Below are 24349 nucleotides of genomic sequence, written 5' to 3'. Positions count from 1 at the left end.
TCAAGACTTCAAGTCAACACAAACAAGACTTAACTTAACTGAGTCTCTCACAAAAAAAAAAAGAAAAAGAAAAAGAAAAAAAAAGAAACAAAAACATCAGTGTATATCAGACAACATGAACATAGATCTTCCGTTCTCTGTTTAATACTTTTTTAATTATTTTAATTTTTAAGTTTGCTAAATGACACATAATTCTCATTCTCCAACTTGTAGTTTACCACATATACTCTCACTCTCACTCTCACTAACAAAGATTTTTCGCTAATATTTTATTTATTAATCCTCTAATACCCTTTTCCATCACTCTCACTTCCCACCATCTCTATTTCCATGATCTGAGAAATAGTTGCCTCAAAATTGCACAACTATATGAAGTTAAAAACATGGCTTTCAATTTGATTCTATGGTATCATCCCAATTTGGTTCTTATTGTTTTTGTGCTCTTTTCATGCTCCTTTTGTGTGTTCTCTTCAACTGATGAAGCTGGTGGCAGTGGCGAAACCTTTACTGTTTCGAGCTTCAGCTACCCTGAGACTAGGCTCAGACCCTTTGATTTGCGTTATATCAGAGGTGAGTGAGTCAATTAGCATTTACCCTTTTGTTTTTATGATCATAATTTTGCTTTTTTTTCTTCTACTTGTTCGTTTTGCAGTTTGAATTTTAGTGGGTCGGAATTGAAATGTAATATAAAGTTGAATTTGCAACTCTAGGAACCCAATTTTTCTTTATATTCTCTCTTTCTGTTAGTTGATTCGTCATGATCATTCTTCAGTGATTCCTTTTGTCTTCAATTTACCTATTCTGAAGAGTCCTATGCAATTCTCTGATTGAATTTAATCATATTAAGCATGCCTGCTTTCCATATTACTGGACTAAGACAGTTAAGAATTATGGAGTTTAGCCTTAACTCATGAAAGTATTTTATCATTTAGCCTAAACTGTTGACCAAAATTAGTTTTGAAAAATAGGATGCAATATTATTTGATTTGGAAGAACCAGTATTTCTCATTTGATCTCTAATTTGTGGTGCATTGAAATATACGTTTCAGATAGTATTACTTGAGAGTTTAAAGAGTGAAGAGTAACCTTTATTTTTTCTTCAATCCTTCTGATTTGGTGATTTAATTGGTATGTGATGCATGCTGCAGTTGACTTGCCGCCATGGTTCTCTGTGCTGTCTATAGCATTGAACTCAAATGTAGACCTTGTAAGTATTTTCAGTTCATACTTCTTTGTTGGTAGGAATGATGACAGTTAATTGAATTCATTTCATGTTATTCTATTTTGATGTTCTTGTCTTACGATGCCTCATATTTTATCGGTTAAAAGTTAAAATGAAATAGCTCTCTGATTATCGTAGCTCTCTAAGATATCATCTTACCGTGTGATCGGTGGAATCGGGCGTATTTTTTGCCTCTTTCATTTGTTCGTATGCACACTGTTTCAGGATATCTCAAGAATTGAAACGGCTCCACAGAGTATGTTGCCGATCATATGTTTTAGAGATGGAAGTCCTCCACTGCCAGATGCCTTAAACATATCAATGACGAATTCAGCAATCTCAGGTAGGCAAGAAAATTGGTTACACTGTTTCTTAAAACCAGACTTCTAGAATGCAAATTCCATCTTAATTTCTCTCTACTCTGAACTTGTATACTTATTTTTAATAATTTTATGAGAAACTGAGAATTTCGCCTTTAGTGTATGGCTATTTCTTTGTTATTAAGTAAGGAATGAATGATGAACAAGAAATGTATACTGTTTACTTTTTGGCCTATTGTGGCACACTTGCACATTGCTTTCAAATACTTTGACAGTAGTCCAGCACTTTTTGTATCTCAATCTGTGTTTACCTTCTTGAGCAAAAAGAAAACTAATGAACGACATCTCTTACCTGAACTTTGGCGTCAACGTTCCATTATGGTAACGTTTTTTTGTCCCTTTTTCCTTCAGGGATAAATGGTCTTGATGTAGAGCAGTGTTTTCCAATGCAGAAAAATATCACTATGACATTGACAAACAATCAGGTATTTTTGTAGCTCCATTTTACTTTATAGCAATATCTTTGATCATAGTCATAGATACTTATGATGATATCATATTCCAATTGCTGAGGGGTTGCACTCCTAAAAGCTTAAGTTATTAAGGCACATCATTAGTTTTAAATCAAGTTTCCTGCATGCTCCTCAAACTTGACCTTGTTTGGCTTGAGGAATGGATAATTTGACTTTCATAAGGAAGTGGAGTAGGAATACCTAGCCTCCGAATTGCAGTCATATAGACACTTTAACTGTTAGGTGAATGCGTAAGATTAATTTTATATCTGTAACACCATTTTATTAGTGGATAAGGGTTAGTTTGTAAGGATTACTAGGTGTTCGTAACACTCAGCAGAAACAATAAAGTAAATCCATAATGATCTAAATGAAACTTCAATATATGTAGACCAAGTAAGCGGACAAGGTTCTTGTGGCGAAGAGAATTGATGATGGTGAGCTCGTCCAAGAAATTGTGTGCTATAGATCTTGTCCTTAGGAAGTGTTCCTTTGTAAACAGCTATGGATAAGGATTAGTTTGCAAGGGAGTTACACTTTTCTTTTCATAATATTGATATATCATATGTCATATAATCATGCATGACAAATTATATTTCAGATATCTCCAGGTGTTTGGTACATTGGCCTTTTCAATGGCATTGGACCTACAAGGACACAGTCAAAGATGGTATGATTTATTTTCTAAGTGTCCCCTTACTACAATAAATTCTTTACATATTTTAATTCGATTCATTCTATTTCCCTTAGCTGGGGTCTTGATGCATTCCTTATGTAGAATTATGATCTCTGTGTCCGTAGATTATCCGAGGTCCGGCATACTCCTTCATTGCTAATATCAGCGTGGAAGCATGCGCAAATTCAATGATGAGGGGGAATTTCTGTAACAGTACAGTATATCCACTCTCATGCACATCTTCCGGTAACTATAATGCTTTGGCGGTTATGGCGAACACGGCAGTAATGGAGAATGTTGTGACCTGCAGGAGTAGTTTTAAAATGTTTTGTGGTCATGAAGGTGTACCAAACTTTTTCTCCTTGGATATAATGAATGTGGCAGAAGAACTTACCTTTACAGTTAAAGATGTCAGATTCAACACTACATCTTTGAATAGCAGTTCTGCTGCAAATGATGTTCATTTAATGTGTTTTATTCGACACGGTGCAATGCCTTCGGCAACTTTGTATGATTATACCAGTGATTTAAATAAAGTTCCATTGGTTATACATTCTCCACTAATTGGTCGTTGGTACATTAGTATAGTACCTGTCAATCTTACGACAACTCGGGACAGCAATGCTGGAGTTTGCTATTCAATGGTGTCGCATCTGCTTCAATGCCCTTTTGGGAAAGGTGGGCCAAATTGTACAATGAATAGCTACATGCTCCAGGTAGAGTTTGCAAGATGTCTCTCTTTGCCTCTGTTTTTGTTTTTGAGCTGTGTCACCTTGATTGTTATCTTTTGAAACGATAATAATAAACTTATAGAACTCCTTGTGCTATACAATCAGTTCTATATCTTGATGCTTGAAGATAATTACACGCAGGAATGAGTTAATTGATGAGATGAGAATGGTTCTCTGCAGACATTTGTAAGGAGAGGTCCAACCCCGTTTGAATCGTACTACTTACCGGTCAATGGCGGAGCATCACATGATTCGGCAAACTTCCCTCTCGAGCCACTTTTAAGCAACTCATCATACAATGGACAACCAGATAACATTTGGACTTTCTTTCTTTTGGACATACCTCGCGGTGGAGCCGGAGGAAATATTCATGTTCAGCTTTCCTCGGATGTCAAGATCAATTATGAAATATATGCTCGATTTGGTGGATTGCCGTCGCTTGTTAGCTGGGATTATTATTATGTGAACAAGACAAGGAGAAGTGATCCGTCAATGTTTTTCAAGCTCTATGATTCAAGGGATGACAAGGCTGATTTTTATATTATGTATGCTAGAGAAGGAACTTGGGGATTTGGTCTAAGACATGTTAATACCAGCAACGATTCTTTAAAGGGGCCAACTATCATGTCAATTTCGCTTGAACGGTGCCCAAAACGTTGTTCCTCCCACGGCGAATGTAAATTCTCTTTCGATGCTAGCGGATTGACATCATACAGGTTTATTTAAGCCCTTCTCAATCTGTTTTTTCTTTAAACTGCTAAACTGAAACCATAAAATTCCTTGTAATGACTGAGACATTGTATCTTATGCATTTGTTCTCCAACTTACTAAGGAATTTACCATTCTACTTGTTTATTTTCTTGACTCAGCTTCTGCTCTTGTGATCGAAACCATGGAGGCTTTGACTGTAGCATTGAAATTGTAACTCATCAAGGTGCTTGCTTGTATCAAGGATCAACTATTTGCATTTTCCTTTCCTTTCATTGTAATGTTATTTTTATCTGATTCCATGACTACCATTTCTGTAGGACATGTTCGACAATCAATTTTTCTCATTGTATCGAATGCTGCAGCCATACTTCCTGCCTATTGGGCCCTTAGGAAGAAGGTTGTTCTTTCCCTTACTCTTGTCAACTCTTTCTTTTCTCCTTCTAGTTTAGATTAACACACAGTTCATAAAAAAAAAAAAAAATATTAAAGGTTTGACGACTTTGTTCAGTTAGCAATGCTAAAGAACGTCATCAAATCTTTTTGTTCAGTTACATGTTGAGGACAAAGCACTCCTTTTATTTGTGTTAACCCAGTGATTTTCTTTTAATTTGAGGATGATTTAAATAAGCAACAAAACAGGTTATTCATTATATAGACTTCTGTGTGTTACGAAATCAATAACTTGTTTATGCAGGCGTTAGCAGAATGGGTTTTATTCACATCCAGTGGAATTTCAAGTGGACTATATCATGCATGTGATGTTGGCACCTGGTGTGCATTAAGCTATAATGTCCTACAGGTTAGGACTCTGCTGCCAGTATTCCTTTGATTCTTTCCGAAAATATATAAAGAGAGAAGCTTTTGAAAATGATACTGGCGCACTGCTCACATTATTGGTACAAGCATCAATAAACCTCTTAATTTTCTTAGAAATTTAGTTGTTTTAAGCAATCTGTGTCTCGTTTGGTCTTGAGCCGTTTGGGGGTCACTTGTAGTTTCCAAATAGGTAATGAATTACCTGGCTTATGGCCTTTACCTCAATGATGTTATCCGTAGATCAAATTGTTTTTTCGAATGGATTTGAACTAATCCTTGATGGACTAACTTTCGCTTTACTCGTGTCAGTTCATGGACTTTTGGCTCTCCTTCATGGCTGTGATTAGCACTTTTCTTTATCTTGCTACCATTGATGAAGTATTTAAGAGAGCAATCCACACAGTTATTGCTATCCTTACAGCCCTATTGGCAGCAACAAAAGCAACCAGGTATTTGAACCAGTAGAATAAGAACATGAGAACACGTGCACGCAAAACCTGCTCCCGTTAAAGATGCTTTGTCTTTTTTGTGCTTACTATGTGGAATGATGCAGGTCTTCCAATATTCTTCTTGTTATTGTGATTGGTGCTCTTGGTCTTCTTATTGGATGGTTGATAGAGATCTCAACAAAGTATAGATCCCTTTCAATTCCAGTTAGATTCCCATTGAATTTACGTCTCAGGTGAGTTCTCCATATTTCGGATAGTAGATTTGTTTCGCGTGCAATTGCTTGGTGCTCAAGGCATGTTTTCCCATTGCTTCTAGTCGGCTTCGTATTCATGAGCGATCACAGATTTGCGTTTAACTGTTCACCTTGTGTGTGCTTTAAGATTAACATGTGAACATCTTGTGCCGACGGTTGACGAGATTTACTTGTGACTAAAAGAATACTAATGATGAATTTTCACTGCAGTTTTCAAACCATAAAGACATGGATCATTAGTCTTGTCAGGACACTTCTGAGACGGTACAATTTGGCTTATGCTATGGCCGGTTTTGCCGCATTGGCCATGGCAGCAGTAAGCTGGACACTCGAAACTAGTGAAAACTACTGGTTCTGGCATAGGTATATCAGACTTCAATTTTTATGCACTGTCAACGTAAAACTCTTTTATACTAACATCCAATCAAGTACTATCACAGAGATAAAATTTCCATTTTTAGATAGTTGGCATAGAAACAATTGATCAGATGTCAGCGTAAAAAGAGTTTTATACTAACAGTGCATAGAAACTACAACAATAATCTCAACATGTTTCTTTCTTTCTTTCTATCTTCTCTATCTCATGTGTTGCACTCTTTTGAAATGTTTACAGCTTTTGGCATATTACAATATATACATCTTCTTTCTTCTTCCTTTGTTCAAAGGCAAATGTTGTGGATAGTGAGAATCATCTACCAGCAAATGGAAACTATGAACTGACTCATCAGAATTCGCTTCCAAGAAGTGGTTAGAATAACGTATAATCCCTCCGTCCATGAATAATTGTCAGAATTGATAAATTATACATCGAAAAGTTAATATATCTGGTGGTACCTGGAGTCTAGATACATTAACATTTCGATGTACCAAATTTATCAATATAACAGTTATTCTTAAACGGAGAGAGTATGGGATAGTTGTGTAGAAAAGAGAATAAGGTGGATCTTTTAAGATCTTAGTATTTTTGTGTTAAGGTGAGTTGGTGGCACAAAAATTTGTGGCTGCCTCTATTAGATAAGAGGAATATATATATATAGCTGCTGACTTGAAATCATTCTAGGAGTGTGACTTGTGAGTTCTGAGGCCAATAACAGTGATCAAAGCAAAGAAAAGTGTCATGTAAATTCTCTTCAGCATAAGGTTTGTTTTCTATCATTCTTTTATAGGATATAATAGGAATCAAGCAAGGGATAATTTTTTGTAAAATGGGATTTGTTCATATGATGTGATTATTACTCAGGACATAAATTGTCTTTGAATGGTATAAGATTAAAGCAATTGTGTAAGAGGTGTAGTATGAAACTTCATGCTAAGTGTCTCAATCAACTAGTGTTCTATGTGTTCTATTTAACTCTTCAATAAATGTTTATAATAATGTTATTAACTTATTATATCTCAGCTTAGTTAGAATGGAAGGCTCTCAAATATTCAACCTTGATATTAAGATGTGTGCAATCAGTTGAGATCATTTTCAAAAGAAGTATTAGATTACTTTTAATGTCAAATTTAATTGAGATAGGGAGGGAAATTATTTTTGTAAATTACAAATTAGTTTCATATTCTTTGAATACATTAAATGTAAAATTTGGGAAAATATTATTTTTGTCCCACTTATTTGGAATAAACATCAATGTTGTTGTTAAAAATTTTTTTCCGTCTTATTTCAAATTATTTGAAACCTAACTTAATATTATCATCCTTACAGTTAATTCTATACAAAATAACTACCAATGTATTTTGTGAACAAACTTGGATGAGATAAGTAAGATAAGTACTAGTGTATTAACAGGTACAAATTTGACTATTAATTTATTTTTATTTATTAAATATATACAAGATAATAAATATGAGATTACTATAGCTACGGTGTTTTATGTTCAAATTTTAGAAATTATAAGAAAATTTATTTTTTTTTTGAATATATATGTCAAAGAATATTTTAGAAAACAAAACTATATGCACCAAAACCTTCTCAATTCCCATAATATATGGTAAATATAATTGTTGTGAACAAATTCAAAAAAATTAATTTAAATTTATATAGTCTTAAAAAAATTAAAGTAAAAAGAATTAAATGATAAAAATTGAGAATATTATAGATTTCTTCTCCTCTTTTCATCGTGTCACTATCTTAGGAAAAATTTAAGTTCTTCCATGGATTACAACGTGTTCACTACAATGTTAGTCTTTAAAAAACTCTAATTAGAAATAGAAACAGACCAACCAAATCCATGGACGTTGAACAACTTTCTTATCAACCAATTATATTCCTCACCCTCCAAATTCCAAATCAAAAAGCTGCCTAATAAATTCTTTAACAGTAAAATATTTGCTTAAATATTATATTACTTAGTGAAAAATGATACTAAATTTGCTTCTAACTTGTGACAAAATTATATGCTTCCTCAAATATTTAAATACAGCCAAAAGCAACAAAATACATTTCATATTTATGAATGAATGAGTTTATTATCGTTAATATTATAAGAAATTAAACAGACCTAATTTATTCCAAAAATTAGCTCAAGAAATAAGAATTATTTCATATTTATAAAGATTATTAAATTTTTAATTTTAGATAATGTGAGACTTAATAAATATAATATGTGATATAAGAATATTTTCTAGAAAAGTTGTCAAACAAATAAAATGAATTAATAAGAAAAGTATATTCATGACAAGGACAAATCTTATTACTCTACCAAATAAAATATGTTTTTCAATTTATTTGAATTCTATATTCACATTTTTATTAATGTTTGGCCAGCAGCTAAAAATGTTGAAATATTAAAAGAGTTGACTTTAATGATAACTCCTTCATTTGCAAAGAAATGGAAAAATCATGGCCGCATAAGAGATGCACCTATACAACAAGAAGAGTGCTTTTAACAAAAAGTAGCCATAAACGGAATTAGAATGTTATTTAATATTTAATTTGAAAATGATAGACACAAAAGTCTTATGGAAAATTACACCATGGCATAAATAAGTGGTTGAGAGTTTTGTGTCGAGTGTAATATATTCGATACAGAGGCCAGACCTTACTGAAATTTGTAGATTCTACGAGAAGCATTTTTTAAAGATTTATTTGGTCAGCTCAGCTATGTACTCAAAATAATAATAATAATAATAATAATAATAATAATAATAATAATAATATTTGCACATTCATTAATTGTTACATTTGATATGATAAAACGCGTAAAATAATGATATAGAATAATGAGGGGGAAAACAGAGAAATGATTAGGACATCATATTGAAAGTTACATTCATTGTTACTAGTTAATTAAACAATAACATATTATTCTTCTTTTTTAAAAAAAAAAGAAAAACTAATAGGTGAATGCTATGGTGCTTAAGTTATGGTGTCTAATTTATTAAAAAATGTAAAGAAATAATATTTAATAAATTTTAATTATTTTACTTTTATTTTATATATTTTATTTTTTACTTATAAAAGCAAGTTAGACAATTTAGGCACAATAATAAAAGCCACCATAAAATCCACCAAACTAATATTATTACAATGGCATGTTTAAAAATAGTGTGTAATAAAAGGATAAAACACTATTTATTTTGCTTATGTAAAGATAGATAATTGAATTTTTATGTAAAATTTCAATTATTAAGTTGTTATTTTTTTGGCAAAACTAATAAGACTATTAGTTACTGTTAAGGGGTACTGAAAAAGGCAGATGAAAAATTGAACATAAGATTATAAATTCAAACAAGATGTTTAGAAGATTAACCACCACAAATTGCAGGCTCAATGGGAATTTATTTATTTTATTGATGAATGATGATTAAAGACACTCCACCTTGTGAATTTCTTACAGTTTTATATGAAGTACATAATCCATTTATTATTTATTTATTCATGTATTCATAGTATGTGACAATTATGTAACTCAATCTGATACAATGTTAATGTACTTTACCTTGTAACTATGTACTGAGTGAATGTGAAGAGAACAAAACAAACAAGTGTATACAAAGAGAAGAAAGATACACAGAAAAAAAGCCACCTTTCTCAACCTTCCAACCTCAACCCTTTTTTCCTGCTACCCAATTTCTCTCACCTTTCTCTCCTTCCCTTCCCTTCCCTTCCCTTCCAAAAGGGTAAGCTTCTTTTCTTTTGGTGCCTTCCAATCAATTTTTTTGGCCACCTTTTTTCACTTTTGACAGTTTTTTTATTCATGGAGTGTGTGTAACTGCTGGCCACACACCACTTGTTTGTTTGCTTCTTTTACTTTTTGGTGTGTAAATGGGGTTTCATTCTTGAATTGATTGTGGTGGTTCATGGATTCTAACCTATTTCTTGCTCTGTGAAAAGGGGTGGTTTTTTTTGGGGGTTTGTGTGGTGTTTTGCTCTGTTTTATCTTTGTCTGAAGGTGAATTTTGGGTGCTGCTATTCTTTGATTGCTTCTATGTACTCTTTTTCTTTTCATGTTATTTGGTTTAATACTTTAATTGACCCTGTGGGTTGTTTTGTTGTTTCTAAAGTTTTAGTTTTGGTTGGAATTTACATGCCATTCATAGGAATCTGTAACTGGGATGAGGATTGAAGCTGTTGGATAAGGAATTTGTATCCCTAGCAACTCTGTGATGATGTGTATATGTATGAATGAATAATTTCTATGGAAGTCCTTGATTAGTTTAAGTGTCACAGATTTTGAAGAAACCACTCATCTGAAACTGCTGATTAAAATTCTGTCTTATTAAATTTGAGGTCATTGATTTTCTTGTCAACAGTTCAGATGCTGCACTTTACTCTCTAAAGAATAATCTGTTCTTTAAAGGAGCCAAAACCGAAATGATTACACGGTGTTTGTTTCTGCAGTGTTCATGCTTACTATTGATGTTATTGTGTCTTCATGAAAAGTATGAGTTCATTTCTGTTGTTAATTCACCTTGAATACCATTTTTGGATTGTTATAGCAAAACCTTATGTATAAAGTTTGGTGAACTCTGATCGATCCCCGTTTGGTGCCACGTAGCAGAAGAGAATGAGGCAATCAAAAGTAGTTTTGATTAAATATTAGAAACAAGGACTGGAAAATGGGAGGTTGCTGTTGTTCTGCCAGAAAACCTCATCTGCATGGAACACCAGTTTATTACTATGTTAGTAATTTTCGCCCTTTTGTGACCCGATTTGTAGTGTATGTAGCTCATATAGTATCTGATCTACTAATGTTGCTTATAGCATGCAGCTTATTTCCTTAATACACTTTTGGCCGATTACGGAAGTAAATTTATGATGACAAATAGTGTTTACATTGATAGTTTGATACTACTCATCTCATCTAGATTGCACTATCCCTTAAGTTTTTTTATCTTTCTCTTAGTTATTTGTCCCCTTTTTAAAAATAAAAAGTAAAAAATCCTCTTAAGCAACCAACATGTAGTCATGAAAAGAATTCCGAACTTAATCATGCTTACCTTCGTTGTTGTTTTGATCAGTAAGCTTTTTCCAAGGGAACTGATTGGCATGCTATAGCTGCACCCTTGCATCAAATAATGTACGGTTCTGCTATTAAGTTATTCTTCGCTTGCAGTTTCAACTCCAAAATTCAGTTATTGCACAAGTTAGTCCATGAATTTGTAAAACTCTATTAACTCAATTCTTTCTATATCTCAATTTATCCCCTTAGAGCGACTGAGTTGAACGAGTTTTGTCAATTCATGGACTAACTCGTACAATGATTAATTTCAAGGTGTAAATTGTAAGTAGAGAATAAATTTTAGGGGCTAATACCACCATAAGAGAATCATTATTTTCACTATTGATGTATTTTGTTAGATTAATGGGATGGTTTGAGTTTATGATTTGAAACTATTGTATTTAAAAGAATCACTATTTTATTCTTTCTATATCTCTATTCTAGTATTTGCTTGGAGTTTATGATTTGAAACTGAAAAACTACCATTTGCAGTGCCCGCCAACTTTGGAGGAGCGCGAGTTGTTAACCTCTAATGATGCTTCTGCTGCTTCACTCACTGCTGGATTGCTGATTGGCTTAAACCTGGATGCGTCCACACCCGATACTTTCCAGCCGCCTCCGGCGCCTCTGCCTTATGATGTGGTCTTTGGAGGTTCTGCATCAACAGATTCTGAGTCTGGTAGAGAAACTGTTAGTGGTAGTAGTTTCGAGACTTTAATTGCACGAGAAGATCTCGAAGAAGCAGAAAGTAAAGTTAAAGCTCAAGAAAATTCTGAGCCTATATCTCCAAAGAAGGCAGAGCTATTAAAATCAAATCAGACTCAAGTATTACTGACAGAAGAAGAGGATGTGTGTCCAATTTGTCTCGAAGGTATGGTCGGAAACTTGATTGAAAGTTAATCATTCTAAGCTATATTTTCCTTGTCTAGGCCATGAAAATCAGAAGGAAAAGTTCTCTTGCTTTGACAATGACACAAGCACACGCGAGCGCACCCGCATAAACCAATAATTTGCTTGTCTTTTTTTCCCTTTTCTGGCACTTCTAATGCAGAATATGATGTTGAGAATCCCAAAAATCTGACGAAATGCGAGCACCACTTTCACCTGTCTTGCATTCTTGAGTGGATGGAAAGAAGTGACTCCTGCCCGATATGCGATCAGGTTAGTTTTTTGTGTCAATTTCATATGTTCATGACAAGGAATGTTTCCAGGCTGATTTCCCACAAATGCAATAATCATGTTAAGTGCTTTTTAAGGTAGCGTTTGTTTTGAGGTATTGAAACGGAAACTAGGAGACTGGTACTAAAATTTCAGTCAATTTTAGTATTTCAGTACTTCCAAAAAGTGGAGATACAGGGACTGAAATTTTTGGAGACGAAAACTGCAACTTTAATAACATTTTATACTTAAAATACTCCTATTTCAATTAATTAATTAATTTAGTTCAGTCTCTGTCTCTCTTCCAAATGCTACTTAATAGTTTTGTCTTACAAAATATATGGTTTCAAAGAATGAAGAAATGTAGTAGTTCTGCAACCCTCTTTATGATATTTCCAACTAGTTGCTATTGTTTGTTGTGTTGATCGTAAAGTAGTTATCCCTCCTTTCCACAAAGAAAAAGTATTTGAAATCAACTTTTAGTTAGCCAATACTAGCCAATTTTAGAATTTAGGGTTTATAATTTAGGATGTAGAGTTAAAGATTTATGATTTAGTGTCTCGAATTCAAGATAAGTAAAATATTTTTAAAAAGTTGGCTAATATTGGCCAAAAAAGGTTAGTTACCTAACATTACTCTTCCGAAAAATGGCACTTTGGAAATTTGGGTACAAATTGTATTTAGATATTTTGTATCCGAACACATTAATTTACAAATGTACCTCAGGTATTGTGAAACGAAGAGGGTATAATTTTGTCATCAACCAGTTATGATTTGGTGCGAAATGATCATATTCTTCCATGTTACAGGAAATGATATTTTGATGAGACGCACACGGCGAATTAATTGTTTCAATTTTAAAGATCAAAACTTGCTAAATCCGAGGAAGATAGACGGAGTTCATGGCTAGGTGATGGTAGATACAGATTCAATTTCAATTTACCATGCTTTGACAGAAGACATTACTTTAGTTAGTAGGCCATCACGAGAAAAATGAGGTTCAGAAAGAATTAAAAGCAATTCCTTTAGGTATGGAAGTTGCATATTATTATTATTAGGTAGTGAAAGAATGAAGCAGTGCTCAAGATTCCAAGGTAAATGTTTAAGTGATGGGTGCTTTTTGTGTTTAAGAATGCATAAGTATTTATTTATTTTCTCTTTGGTGTTTTATTTTTGGGGAAAAAATATGCATGTTGGTTTTGTAAACCTGTCTCCTTACATTTACATTTTCATGTATATATCTTGGTGGATATTGAATATTTTCTTGTATACATAAGTCCCTTTTCCCTTAATTAAGAGAGTAAGAATGAACTTCTCTCTCTCTTTCTCATCATCATTATTATTATTATTATTATTATTATTATTATTATTATTATTATGCAGTTTTGGTTTTTGCGCTCCAATAGCCAAAAAAAAGATGTCGAATCACTTGTTTTGGGAGGAAAAATTTCGATTAATATCACGTTTTTGGACTATTTCAGTGCTAAAACCAAAACGACGTTTTACAGACTCAATAGCATCCGGCTATCCACGTCAGCATTCCTTTAACGTCTAATGTTTGTCCATCCGAAATTGTTTTTGGACTAACATGAGTCATGCTCGCAAATTAAATAGGGGTAATTCAAATTTTAGAGACTAAAAGAGACTGATCTTTTGTGCGACTTATTTTGTCTACAAAGATCTTTAAGTTTATAATAAGTCTACAAAGATCTTTAAGTTTATATCTTTAAGTTTGATTAGTTGTAGTTTTTGGTAGATGGATATTGGAGGATTTAAGTTTATAATAAGTCTACAAAGATCTTTAAGTTTATATCTTTAAGTTTGATTAGTTGTAGTTTTTGGTAGATGGATATTGGAGGATTTACTCCTATTGATCTGAACAAAAGCTATTAAAGTATAAGGATTAATTTATATTTCAATAGTAACGTAATAAATAAATAAAAATTAAGCAAAACAAATAATACTTAATTATATTATACCAAAAATTAAGAAATAAGATAATATTTATCATTAATAATGGAGAGTTCGAGTGAAGTTTTTTTTTTTTAAGATCGTTTTACTTCTAATGTTAAAACATACATAAATGTATGGAGTTACAAGACATTACTACCTGGATTAGATATGATATCTGTATTTTTTAGTGTTGGATCTAATTCAATCTGATTCGCACATTTACGAATCAGATAGGATCGGATCAGATATCGGTATATCCGCATAATTGAACCTTCTCTTTTTAATTATATTTTTATGTAAAAAATTCAATAAAAATATTTTTTTTACACTTTTAAAACCTATTTATTCCTAAAATATTTTTAATCAATTTTTTTCTAAATAACAAAAATAAAATAATACAATATATAAATAATAACTACTAACTAAAACATACAAACAAGTAAATATAATACCAAACATATATATATTTATTTTTTTAATTATTATTGTGCGAATCTGTGGATCTGTTACGCAGATGCACAGTAGAGATCCGCGATCCGATCCTTAAAGGGTGCAGATTCAATCTGATCAATCTGCGAATCGGATCATATCCGCAATTTTTGGATCGGATGTGGATATTTACCGGAGATCTGCGAATACGATCCAATCCATGAACACCCTTACTTGTAAAACAACGGCATTCAAATTTAATTTATTACTTACTAGGAGAGTTAATTATCTACTGCTGAAGGATTTTGTGTAAACTCTGTGTATAAAATACGAATAAATATAAGTAATTGTTGTTATTTACTAACTTAAGTTTTTAAGATATTTGGAAAGGTGTTAAATTTTGAACTAATAAAATATCCAAAAGATTAAGCTCTGCCTAATTAGATATTAGTATCCACTTATATAGGGGCCATAATCTATTAGATGCAAGAATGTTGGAGTAATCTTTAACCGTAAAAACATAATAAATGTTACACTGATTTTGCGCAATGTTATTCTATCTATAGCCAATGAAAATACACTAAGATATGATTCTCAACGTTGATTCTTGAACACAAAGTAACTATGGTGAATGGATGAAACTCCTTCACCTTTTTCTTGGTCGTAAATTCATTCATCCCTAAGGCCACACCTAAATTATAGCTACCTTTTCACCAAACAAAAATTAGATTCAAGTTTGTTCATAGAAACAAATGAAAATAATCAAGTTCTAGAGTATATGATTTTGTGTGAATGTGTGTGCAGAACTGCTACATTCAAGAAAAATAGGTACTAAAAAAAATGATGAAGAGTTATTCAGAGGAGAGCAATAATGGCTCATCCTCTGGTAAATTATCCTCTAAGGTTGGTGTTAATATATCAAAGGGTGAGACACCATTGTTTGTTTCTTCTTCTTTGGAAGCTGCAGAGCTTCATCATGCACCTGATGGATTAGTGGAGATAAATTTAGGTGACTATGAACATGGAATAAATGGCTTAAAAGATTTTATTCATGTGTTTATTTTGGAGTCTATTAAGCTTTGGGCCATTGCAGGACCTATTGCTTTCAATATACTATGCAATTATGCTGTTAATTCCTTCACAAATATATTTGTTGGCCATCTTGGTAATTTGGAGCTTTCTGCAGTTGCTATCTCCCTCTCTGTCATCTCAAATTTATCATTTGGATTCTTGGTAAGGGTTCTAAAATTAGCATATTCATTGTAAATATCTGCTTGATTATTATGACATTTTCATTTGCACAGGAAAAAATCATAGGAAAAATTTTCTAAATATAGTTAAAAATGATATATAGCTACCTATGAATATTTCACTTCCAAGTTTTACTAATGAACTCTTTGAACTCATTAGCAAATAGTTGTATTAGATGTTAGATATTATAACCCTTTTCTCCATTAATCCGAATTGAATTTATTTCTCAATTTTTTTCTATCTTTATGTAGTATTTAGAATACAAATAAAGTTACTTATTCTGTTACATATTGAGAATGTATAACAGAGAGAAAGAAAATAAAGAGTTGTTAAGTTGTTACACAAATTTTGCAGCTAGGTATGGCTAGTGCATTAGAGACGCTATGTGGTCAAGCATATGGTGCTGGACAAGTAGAAATGCTTGGAATATATATGCAAAGATCTTGGATAATCTTATTTGGTGCATGCATATTGCTCTTACCAATTTACATTTATTCTGAACCAATCCTAATACTCCTTGGGCAAGATCATGAAATTGCTGAGCTTGCTGGAACATTCACAATCCAAAGCATTCCTCAAATGTTCTCCTTAGCCATCAATTTCACCACACAAAAGTTCTTGCAAGCACAAAGTAGAGTTGCAATTCTAGCATGGCTTGGTTTTGTATCCCTCATTGTCCACATTGGCATTCTTGCACTTTTCATCAAGTTGCTTGGTTGGGGAACAGCAGGTGCTGCTGCAGCATATAATATAACTGCTTGGGGGATTTCTTTGTCACAATTGGTTTATGTTGTTAATTGGTGCACTGAAGGGTGGAAGGGTTTGTCATGGTTAGCATTTAAGGATCTTTGGAATTTTACCAAGTTGTCTTTTGCTTCAGCTGTCATGCTTTGCCTTGAGATTTGGTATTTCATGATTTTGATTGTTCTCACTGGACACCTTGACAACCCAGTTATTGCTGTTGGCTCACTTTCAATATGGTAAGACAAATTTTGTTTCTTGAGAAATATAGTCATCATTGTATTCTGAACTAACATATATAACGGTTGATGTGTACTTGAATGGGGTGTGAGTCTCAATATAAGTGTGACTATACACATTTTAATAGTGTATATATATGTATTAACGTACTGGTTTAATCAGTTAACTAATTTTTATCTTTTTTTATTTGTTAACCGATTCTCTAACAGTCGATTTTTCATCTAAACCGAATCGATATGGTGATCGATTTCGATTAACTTAGTTGAAATGACTGATTCAGTCTGATTCTTAAAATCATATTTTTTGGATAAGTACTTTTTTTTTTAAGAAAAAAATGATCTTATTTTATTTGGATGTTATAACCATATCTAAGAAATCACATAAACTTCAAAAGTCAAAACACCATTTTGTTATAAAAATAAAATAGTAATCTCCTTTTGTATAAAAGGCACAATCAAATGCACTTAACAAGATACATTTCTAAGTTTTGAAACAGATACACCACAAAAGCTTCCTGGTTTTTTTTCTTGAATTATTAATTTGATATTAGCTTCTTTCTTTTCCTGTTTCAGCATGAATATAGATGGTTGGGAAGGCATGCTATTCATAGGGATCAATGCAGCTATTAGGTAAGACTTGTCTATCCTAGTTTCTCATCTCAGTGTAAAGGATTTTTGTGTTTTCTTACGACTAATGAAAAATTTTCTTTCTTTCTTTTTTCTCCTCCTCTCAGTGTGAGGGTTTCCAATGAGCTTGGATCAGGGCACCCGAAAGCAGCAAAGTATTCAGTGATTGTGACAGTTACTCAGTCCCTCATCTTTGGAATACTTTCTGCTGTCATTATTATGGTTGCAAAAGATCATATTGCTGTCATTTTCACTGAGAGTGTAGAGATGCAAAGGGCAGTTTCTAAGTTAGCATCACTTCTTGGCATTACCATGATACTCAATAGTGTTCAACCAGTTATATCAGGTTAGATCCGAAGATCATCCCAATAATCAGTTACAAATTCATGTATTGTTTAACTCATTTTCAATGTGTATTCAACATGTATTCGATTCAGATAGCTGATTTTTAGTATACATCTTGAAAAGAATGTTCTAAACACAAATTTAAGAGCAATGCTACATGACTAACAAATATTATCATTTTTTGTTAACATTTAGCTAGCAATAATTTGCACATATATCTATAGACATTTTACACGCAAGAAGTCCATAATTTGCATCTATATTTATCAAGAGTTTTGCACACATAAATTAATACAGCTTACATCTACATTTTCTAAAATTTGCACACATAGATTAGTAAAATTTATTTGTTAAAAATAATTTAATATTTGTTAAAAAATACTAAAAGTTGCTGTTCTCAAGAGTTTCTCTAAATTTAAATGTAATGGTTAAAGTGTTGATGATGCAGGTGTAGCGGTTGGAGGAGGTTGGCAAGCATTGGTAGCTTACATCAACCTTTTTTGTTACTACATTGTTGGACTCCCTCTTGGATTTCTTCTTGGTTACAAGATGGGATTAAGAGTGGAGGTAAGGAACCCTTTTAACTACTCAATTATGATAACTACTACCTTCACTTTTAAGCACAAAATAATTCTTGAAATAGATGAATATAGTATCTAAGTATATATCTATTGATTTTATGTTTATTAATTTGATATTAGGTTGATTTCGTCGTTATGATTAAGTTGTATATATCTTTAATCTATAAATAGGCAAATTTCTTATTATCATGGATTCTAACATTACTCTTCGTCGCATACGGAAATTGTAGGGTATCTGGATTGGAATGATATGTGGGACCATATTACAGACAATGATCTTGCTGTATATTATCTATACTACCAATTGGAATAGAGAGGTACAATTAACAACCAAAGTTAAAATTTTGTGACATTCGAATGGAAGGGGAAAAGTCATACCCTCTCTCTATGTGTTTCTCAGGTTGAAGAAGCATCAAAACGAATGCGGAAATGGACAGGTCAAGAATTGGAGCTTCATTCCATGAGCTAGTAACTAGCTAGTATACCACATAGAAATTAAATCAGGAATTTCGATCATAGTATATTTAGCTTTTTTTAATTATTATTATTATACTTGTAATGTAACAAATGATATTAGAAAAAGAGTAAAGAAAAATTCATAATCCTACTTTCATATGCTCTTTCGTACACATTAAGGTAGTGGTTGTTTTCAGGAATAAGAATGAAAGAATAAAATTTAATATTGTGTTTGGTAGTTAAAAAACTAAAACTAAAATTTTAGTTTTAAACACAAAATTTTATCACTTCCAAAAAATTTAAAAATACAGGAATTGAAATTTTTAAAAATAAAATTAAAATTTTAAATTTATCTTTCAATTTCTATATTTATTTTAAACTAAACATAATAATAAAATATAACTTAGTTAATATATTTTATACAAAATATAATATAAAAACTAAATTTTTATCTCTCCATCTCATATCTTTAGTTTCTAGTTCTTCTTTACAAACGCAGCCTAAATTACTTACACAACACACATATAAATCATCTTTTCTTTAGTAGGCAACAAATTAAACACAAAAACTAAAAGATTGTTTCTTAACACATACGATGTACGCCAAGAGGTCTTCCATCACGAAGAAGGCACGGAGACACAACACCTATTTTGGCCAATCTATCCGCGAGGACCGACATAAGGGAGCGAATAGAGGCCTTTATTCCAATTTTTTTAAATAATAATAATAAATATAATTTAATTTTTTTAAAAATTATTTATTTTATAGTCTTTTATAAAACAATCTTTTTATCACTTTGGATATTTTAACTCTTTTTTTCTCTTTATATATAATTTTGTTGTATGTTAACTTTGTTTATTTAATGATGAAATATACTCATGTTAATTCCATCAAGATTCAAGAGGAGAGAAGGAGGAAATCACATACATGCAAGTATGCAACCAAGGAGTGGGGAAGAGAGCGCATGCACCAATGTGTTTTAATGAGTTTTAATGAGATTGCAGGTAGTTTTTCTAATTTGATGCATTGTAGGACGAGTTTTTTATATATATAAATAAAATAAATATTTTAATTAAAAATATACGTTAATTTAAAAATATTTATAAATTTTTATTAAATACCGTGTAAACAAGATAAGTATAGTCATATTTTTTTATATTGTAAACGAGGCATGAACATGTATTAATGTCTTATATTTACAAATGTAATATGATACGATGTTTATATTATCTCATTTATCGCATAAATAAGATATGTTTATATTTATTTCGTTTAAACCGTAAATGAGATAAGTCTAGAGAGTGACTAAAATGGAAGACATTCACAGCACTCCTAATTCTATCTTTTTTTCACATTTCTCTCTTTCTTGCACCATTTGTTGATATTTATTAGTTCTTCGGAGGATATAACACGCAACGACGCATGTACAGACGCACGGAACTTGACATCAACCGCTTCAATGCTAGTTGGCACACTGTGAGAACTATTGACATTGAGGTTAGTATTATCTTTATTGTTTAAACTTTAAATTAAGTGATTGTTTGGGTGTCATTATTTTGATAAAAAGATACTATTTTTCAACGAATTTTTTTTTTATTTTTATTTTTTAGTATGTTTGACAAATTTCTAGTAGTTAAAAGTAAAAATACTAGAAAAATAAAAAAATTGTCCAAAAATTATTGTTTATTTCTAATAGTTTATTTTTTTAATATTTTTTTTTGTTTAAGAGTAAAATTATCTAAAAAATATTGTTTATGGAAAATGGATGATTTTATAACGTTTTATAACGTTAGGGATGATTTTAATAACAAAAAAGGTCAAAGACAAATTTGATTTTCAACCAAATCTTAAAGACAAAAAAAATACTTAACCCTTATTATTATTTGCTTTCTTTGCATATTATTTCCGTCTTCAATTTGCTTTCTTTTATTTTTTTACTTTTTCTTTTTCATATTGTTATTATTATTTGCTTTCTTATCATGTTGTTTCTTTCTTCGTATTACTTTATGTTATTATTATTTGCTTTTTTTTAATTTTTTTGTTATTTTTTTTCATATTGTTTTCATATATATGGTTTCCGTCTTTATATTAGTTTTTTATCTTATTTTTTTATTATTTCAGTATTATTAATTTGTTATCATTTACGTTATTATTATTTATTTTACGTTATTATTATTTAATTTTTTTATCATAATACTTTATTTTTATTTAGTGTATTATTATATTCACTGTTATTGTTTGGTTTTATTAACGTTATATATTATAAAATTTGATATAATTTATTATAATTTATATAGTATGACTCCAAAACTAAATCCAAAAAGTTCTAGTCAAGTGAATATTAAAAACGAGGATGCAACAAATGAAAGAGAAGTAGAAACAATAAAAGCAAAATGAAATGATTGAAATACTGAAATATTTTTTATTATCTGTGTGGAAGAGATAAAAGATGGTAATAGGCCTAATAAACATTTTAAAAAAATTGGATGGAAAAATCTACAAAAAAAATTGAGAGAGAACATGACTCCCATATATGCATAAACAACTAAAAAATAGATGAAATGCTCTTAAATCTTATTTTTAATTATGGGCTAAATTAGTTGGACAAGAGACTGATTTTGATTGGAATGACAAAAAAACAGTGTTAGCTTATGTATCTTGGTGGACTGATAAAATTAATGTATGTTAATTTTGCATTATAAAATAATACATAAGTTAATTTTATTTTTAAAATTTAATTATTAGATATTTTTTATATTTATTCTTTTGCATATTTTAAACAGATTAATTCAGAATTTGCTAAATTTAAGAATAAAGGTCCTAAATCTTTAGATAGACTTGAACGGTGTTTCAAGAACATCGTAGCTAATGGCTATGATGCTTGGACGCCATCGGAAGATCCAAAACTTGAAGAATTTAATCATCAGAACAATGTGGATTTCGAGAATGGAGGTGACATTAATTATACAAATAAAAAACTAAAAAAGGCAATACAATAAATTTGTAACCTACAAATATATTGAATTCATATTCCTATATTTATTATATTTTACCGTTATAAATAATACAATAAATTTATAACTCCAATAATTAATTTATTAATTTTTATAAATAACTCACTAAAGGTAATAAACATCCATATTACAAATGTCATAATAATATTATTAATTATAATAAATTTTATGTTATAAATATTCAAATTTCATACTATTTAAACTACTTATATAAGTCTTTTATCACTATTCCTTCAAATAACATCACATTTAGCATAAGAAATTTATTTCCAAACTACACATCTCAAACTTACTTAATAAAGTATCATTCTTTCAGAGTTGAATGATTAGAAATTGAATATAATAAAGCATCAAAGATCTAATGGCCATGCAATGAGAATCTGATGATTAGGTATGACAAAAAAAAACTCACAACATGTATCATACCTTCATACTTACTCAAATACCATATACCTAATGATAACATAAATTGAATATTGGAATAGAAAAATATCTTCATAATTTTAGCAACTATAAACGAAATTGATGACAAATTTAGATGGAACTATGTTGAATGTAAAAAGTGTCAGAAGAAAGCATATAAAAAAGAAAACAACTACATTTGTGGCACATGTAATCAAATACCACAATATCCAACAATAATGTAACTCTATATACTTTTCATAATCTCATTTATCAAATTATTAGTTACGAACCCAATACTTATTTTAGGTTTATAATTCAATTGAAGGTTTTAGATCAAAGTGGTACAACAACTTTTGTATTATTTGATGGCGAAGCAAAAAACTTATTAGGCACAATTTCTTCAAATCTAATGACATTCCAGAAAAATAATGACATTGAAGCACCACTCCGTCAAGAGATTAAGGAGAAAGAAAACCAAACAAATTTAAGACACATCTTCAGAAGAAGAATATACATACAAAGATGTAACAAACAACACAATAAAAAGTGCATCAAACTCAACAATTCATAAAGAACATGCCTTCACAAGAATCTACAACAGAAAAAAGAAAGCAACAACCCTAACAACAACCAATAAAAAAAGGAGGACGAGCGCCACATAAGAAGACTAAATCCATCAACTAAAACAAATGTAAAAATCAAACCACCAAATAAAAATGTCACTTTGTATAACTCCAACATTCAAATCTTTTGTACTGCAAATTATTTTAAATAAAATATCTTTTAAATTAATAATTTATTTCTACAAAACATAACAATTTTTAATATTTATTATATATTATCATTAATTTACCGCCCGCGCATCACACAGGTCTCATTCTAGTTATGACTAATTATTGAAAATGATATTGGGATTGGTTGTAGTTGTATTTTGGGTTTAAACTATTTTGAGAAAGTAAAAATAAATTTTGATTGTGGACTAACCTATTGATTCCAATATTTTTATGTCCTATTGAATTTTGAACGTGTGTTTTTGTGAGTTGTTACTGGTTAAGTCATATGCCTCTTAATATACTGCATCCGGATTTAAATTTTGGTGAGTGAACTAAGTGTTGAATATAAACCTTTAAATATTGTGTGGGTGAGTATGTAGTGTGAGTGTGTTGTGATATCTAGAATTGGGAGTTGTCCAATCCACTTGACCAAAAAAATAAAAAAACTTGCAAAAGGACTATATATACTGTAACACCCTACCATACAGAGTCTTATGTTTAAGTCATAATTCAGCGATGGAAAGGTTAATACCTAGGAGTATAGTAGTATGAATGATTGATGATAACTAGGAGCCTTTGTAGAAAAAGGGGTAAACAAAAATCGCGACTCGAAAGCGCAACACTCCGATCGGTAACGTAACGAACAAGGATAATCAACGCGAGATTATATATATATATACAAAGGAATGTCAAAAACAGAAATATCAAGACTCAAAATCCGGCTGCGAAGATAACCCGGTCCGAGCATATCAATATATACATATGATAAAATAAGGAAAATCCTAAAGGAAACCCAAAGGGACACAAATACAGAAACCTAATCTCCAAAATCTCCCATAAGAGGAGTCATCACAGTTTGTATTATTTAATGGAGATAAAAGTATCTAAGCAAAACATATAAACTAAAACAGAGTCCCCAAGAACAAAGGATCTTCGCTAATCCAGAAGTCTCCAGCAGGCCTCAGCGAGAAACCTCATGTCCTGCATCTGAAAACCACAAAATCCGCATGGGTGAGAACCAGAGGTCCCTAGCATGGTAACAGCTTCCACATATATAATACATAATAATAGAGGAAAGCCAAAGGCAATTCTAGAACTTCCTCTAGATAATATCAAAGCTTATAAACAAGCTAAACCATAAAGGGCATCTGACTAAAGATCCTTCAGTCTAACTAATACTTCCATTTCCAATTCCTTCAGACCTCCCAACCACCAGCAGGAGTATAATGTAGCAAACACAGT

General features: G+C 31.2%; 3 protein-coding genes across 4 annotated transcripts; all 3 read left to right on the top strand.

The window, feature by feature from the left end:
* Nucleotides 1-219: 219 nt before the first annotated feature.
* Nucleotides 220-7098, top strand: LOC107485896 (uncharacterized). Its single transcript, XM_016106427.3, has 14 exons — nt 220-570; nt 1149-1207; nt 1448-1565; nt 1954-2027; nt 2656-2724; nt 2856-3446; nt 3642-4177; nt 4331-4395; nt 4490-4569; nt 4867-4971; nt 5298-5437; nt 5542-5670; nt 5902-6054; nt 6305-7098. The coding sequence occupies exons 1-14, from the start codon at nt 384-386 to the stop codon at nt 6441-6443; spliced, it is 2445 nt and encodes an 814-aa protein (XP_015961913.1). The 5' UTR covers nt 220-383; the 3' UTR covers nt 6444-7098.
* A 2551-nt stretch (nt 7099-9649) lies between these two features.
* LOC107485897 (probable E3 ubiquitin-protein ligase RHB1A) lies at nt 9650-13624 on the top strand. Of its 2 annotated transcripts, none has more exons than XM_016106429.3 (5): nt 9650-9813; nt 10695-10815; nt 11628-12006; nt 12187-12296; nt 13103-13624. In XM_016106429.3, exons 2-5 carry the CDS (start codon nt 10753-10755, stop codon nt 13115-13117), a joined length of 567 nt encoding a protein of 188 aa, XP_015961915.1. In that variant the 5' UTR covers nt 9650-9813; nt 10695-10752; the 3' UTR covers nt 13118-13624. The 2 variants fall into 2 exon arrangements, with proteins under 2 accessions (XP_015961915.1, XP_015961914.1); XM_016106428.3 differs by having other exon boundaries at nt 10633-10815.
* Nucleotides 13625-15515: 1891 nt separating this feature from the next.
* LOC107485830 (protein DETOXIFICATION 34) lies at nt 15516-18961 on the top strand. The gene is made up of 8 exons (XM_052260680.1): nt 15516-15684; nt 15769-15908; nt 16281-16906; nt 17480-17536; nt 17641-17879; nt 18327-18445; nt 18690-18776; nt 18860-18961. Exons 1-8 carry the CDS (start codon nt 15516-15518, stop codon nt 18926-18928), a joined length of 1506 nt encoding a protein of 501 aa, XP_052116640.1. The 3' UTR covers nt 18929-18961.
* The last annotated feature ends 5388 nt before the right edge of the window (nt 18962-24349 follow it).

This window comes from Arachis duranensis, chromosome 4, assembly GCF_000817695.3.
Source record: "Arachis duranensis cultivar V14167 chromosome 4, aradu.V14167.gnm2.J7QH, whole genome shotgun sequence".
Taxonomy (NCBI): Eukaryota; Viridiplantae; Streptophyta; class Magnoliopsida; order Fabales; family Fabaceae; genus Arachis; species Arachis duranensis.
This window is presented reverse-complemented; position numbering and strand designations above follow the sequence as displayed.

Bases quoted from the DNA above. Each gene is read 5' to 3' on its own strand.
- LOC107485897 (XM_016106429.3), top strand. From the start codon at position 10,753: ATGGGAGGTTGCTGTTGTTCTGCCAGAAAACCTCATCTGCATGGAACA. The intron at 10,816-11,627 runs GTTAGTAATTTT...TACCATTTGCAG, and splicing joins GAACACCAGTTTATTACTAT to TGCCCGCCAACTTTGGAGGA. The intron at 12,007-12,186 runs GTATGGTCGGAA...CTTCTAATGCAG, and splicing joins GTGTCCAATTTGTCTCGAAG to AATATGATGTTGAGAATCCC.
- LOC107485830 (XM_052260680.1), top strand. From the start codon at position 15,516: ATGATGAAGAGTTATTCAGAGGAGAGCAATAATGGCTCATCCTCTGGT. The intron at 18,446-18,689 runs GTAAGGAACCCT...CGGAAATTGTAG, and splicing joins AGATGGGATTAAGAGTGGAG to GGTATCTGGATTGGAATGAT. The intron at 18,777-18,859 runs GTACAATTAACA...TGTGTTTCTCAG, and splicing joins CTACCAATTGGAATAGAGAG to GTTGAAGAAGCATCAAAACG.
- LOC107485896 (XM_016106427.3), top strand. From the start codon at position 384: ATGGCTTTCAATTTGATTCTATGGTATCATCCCAATTTGGTTCTTATT. The intron at 571-1,148 runs GTGAGTGAGTCA...TGCATGCTGCAG, and splicing joins TGATTTGCGTTATATCAGAG to TTGACTTGCCGCCATGGTTC. The intron at 5,438-5,541 runs GTATTTGAACCA...GGAATGATGCAG, and splicing joins GCAGCAACAAAAGCAACCAG to GTCTTCCAATATTCTTCTTG.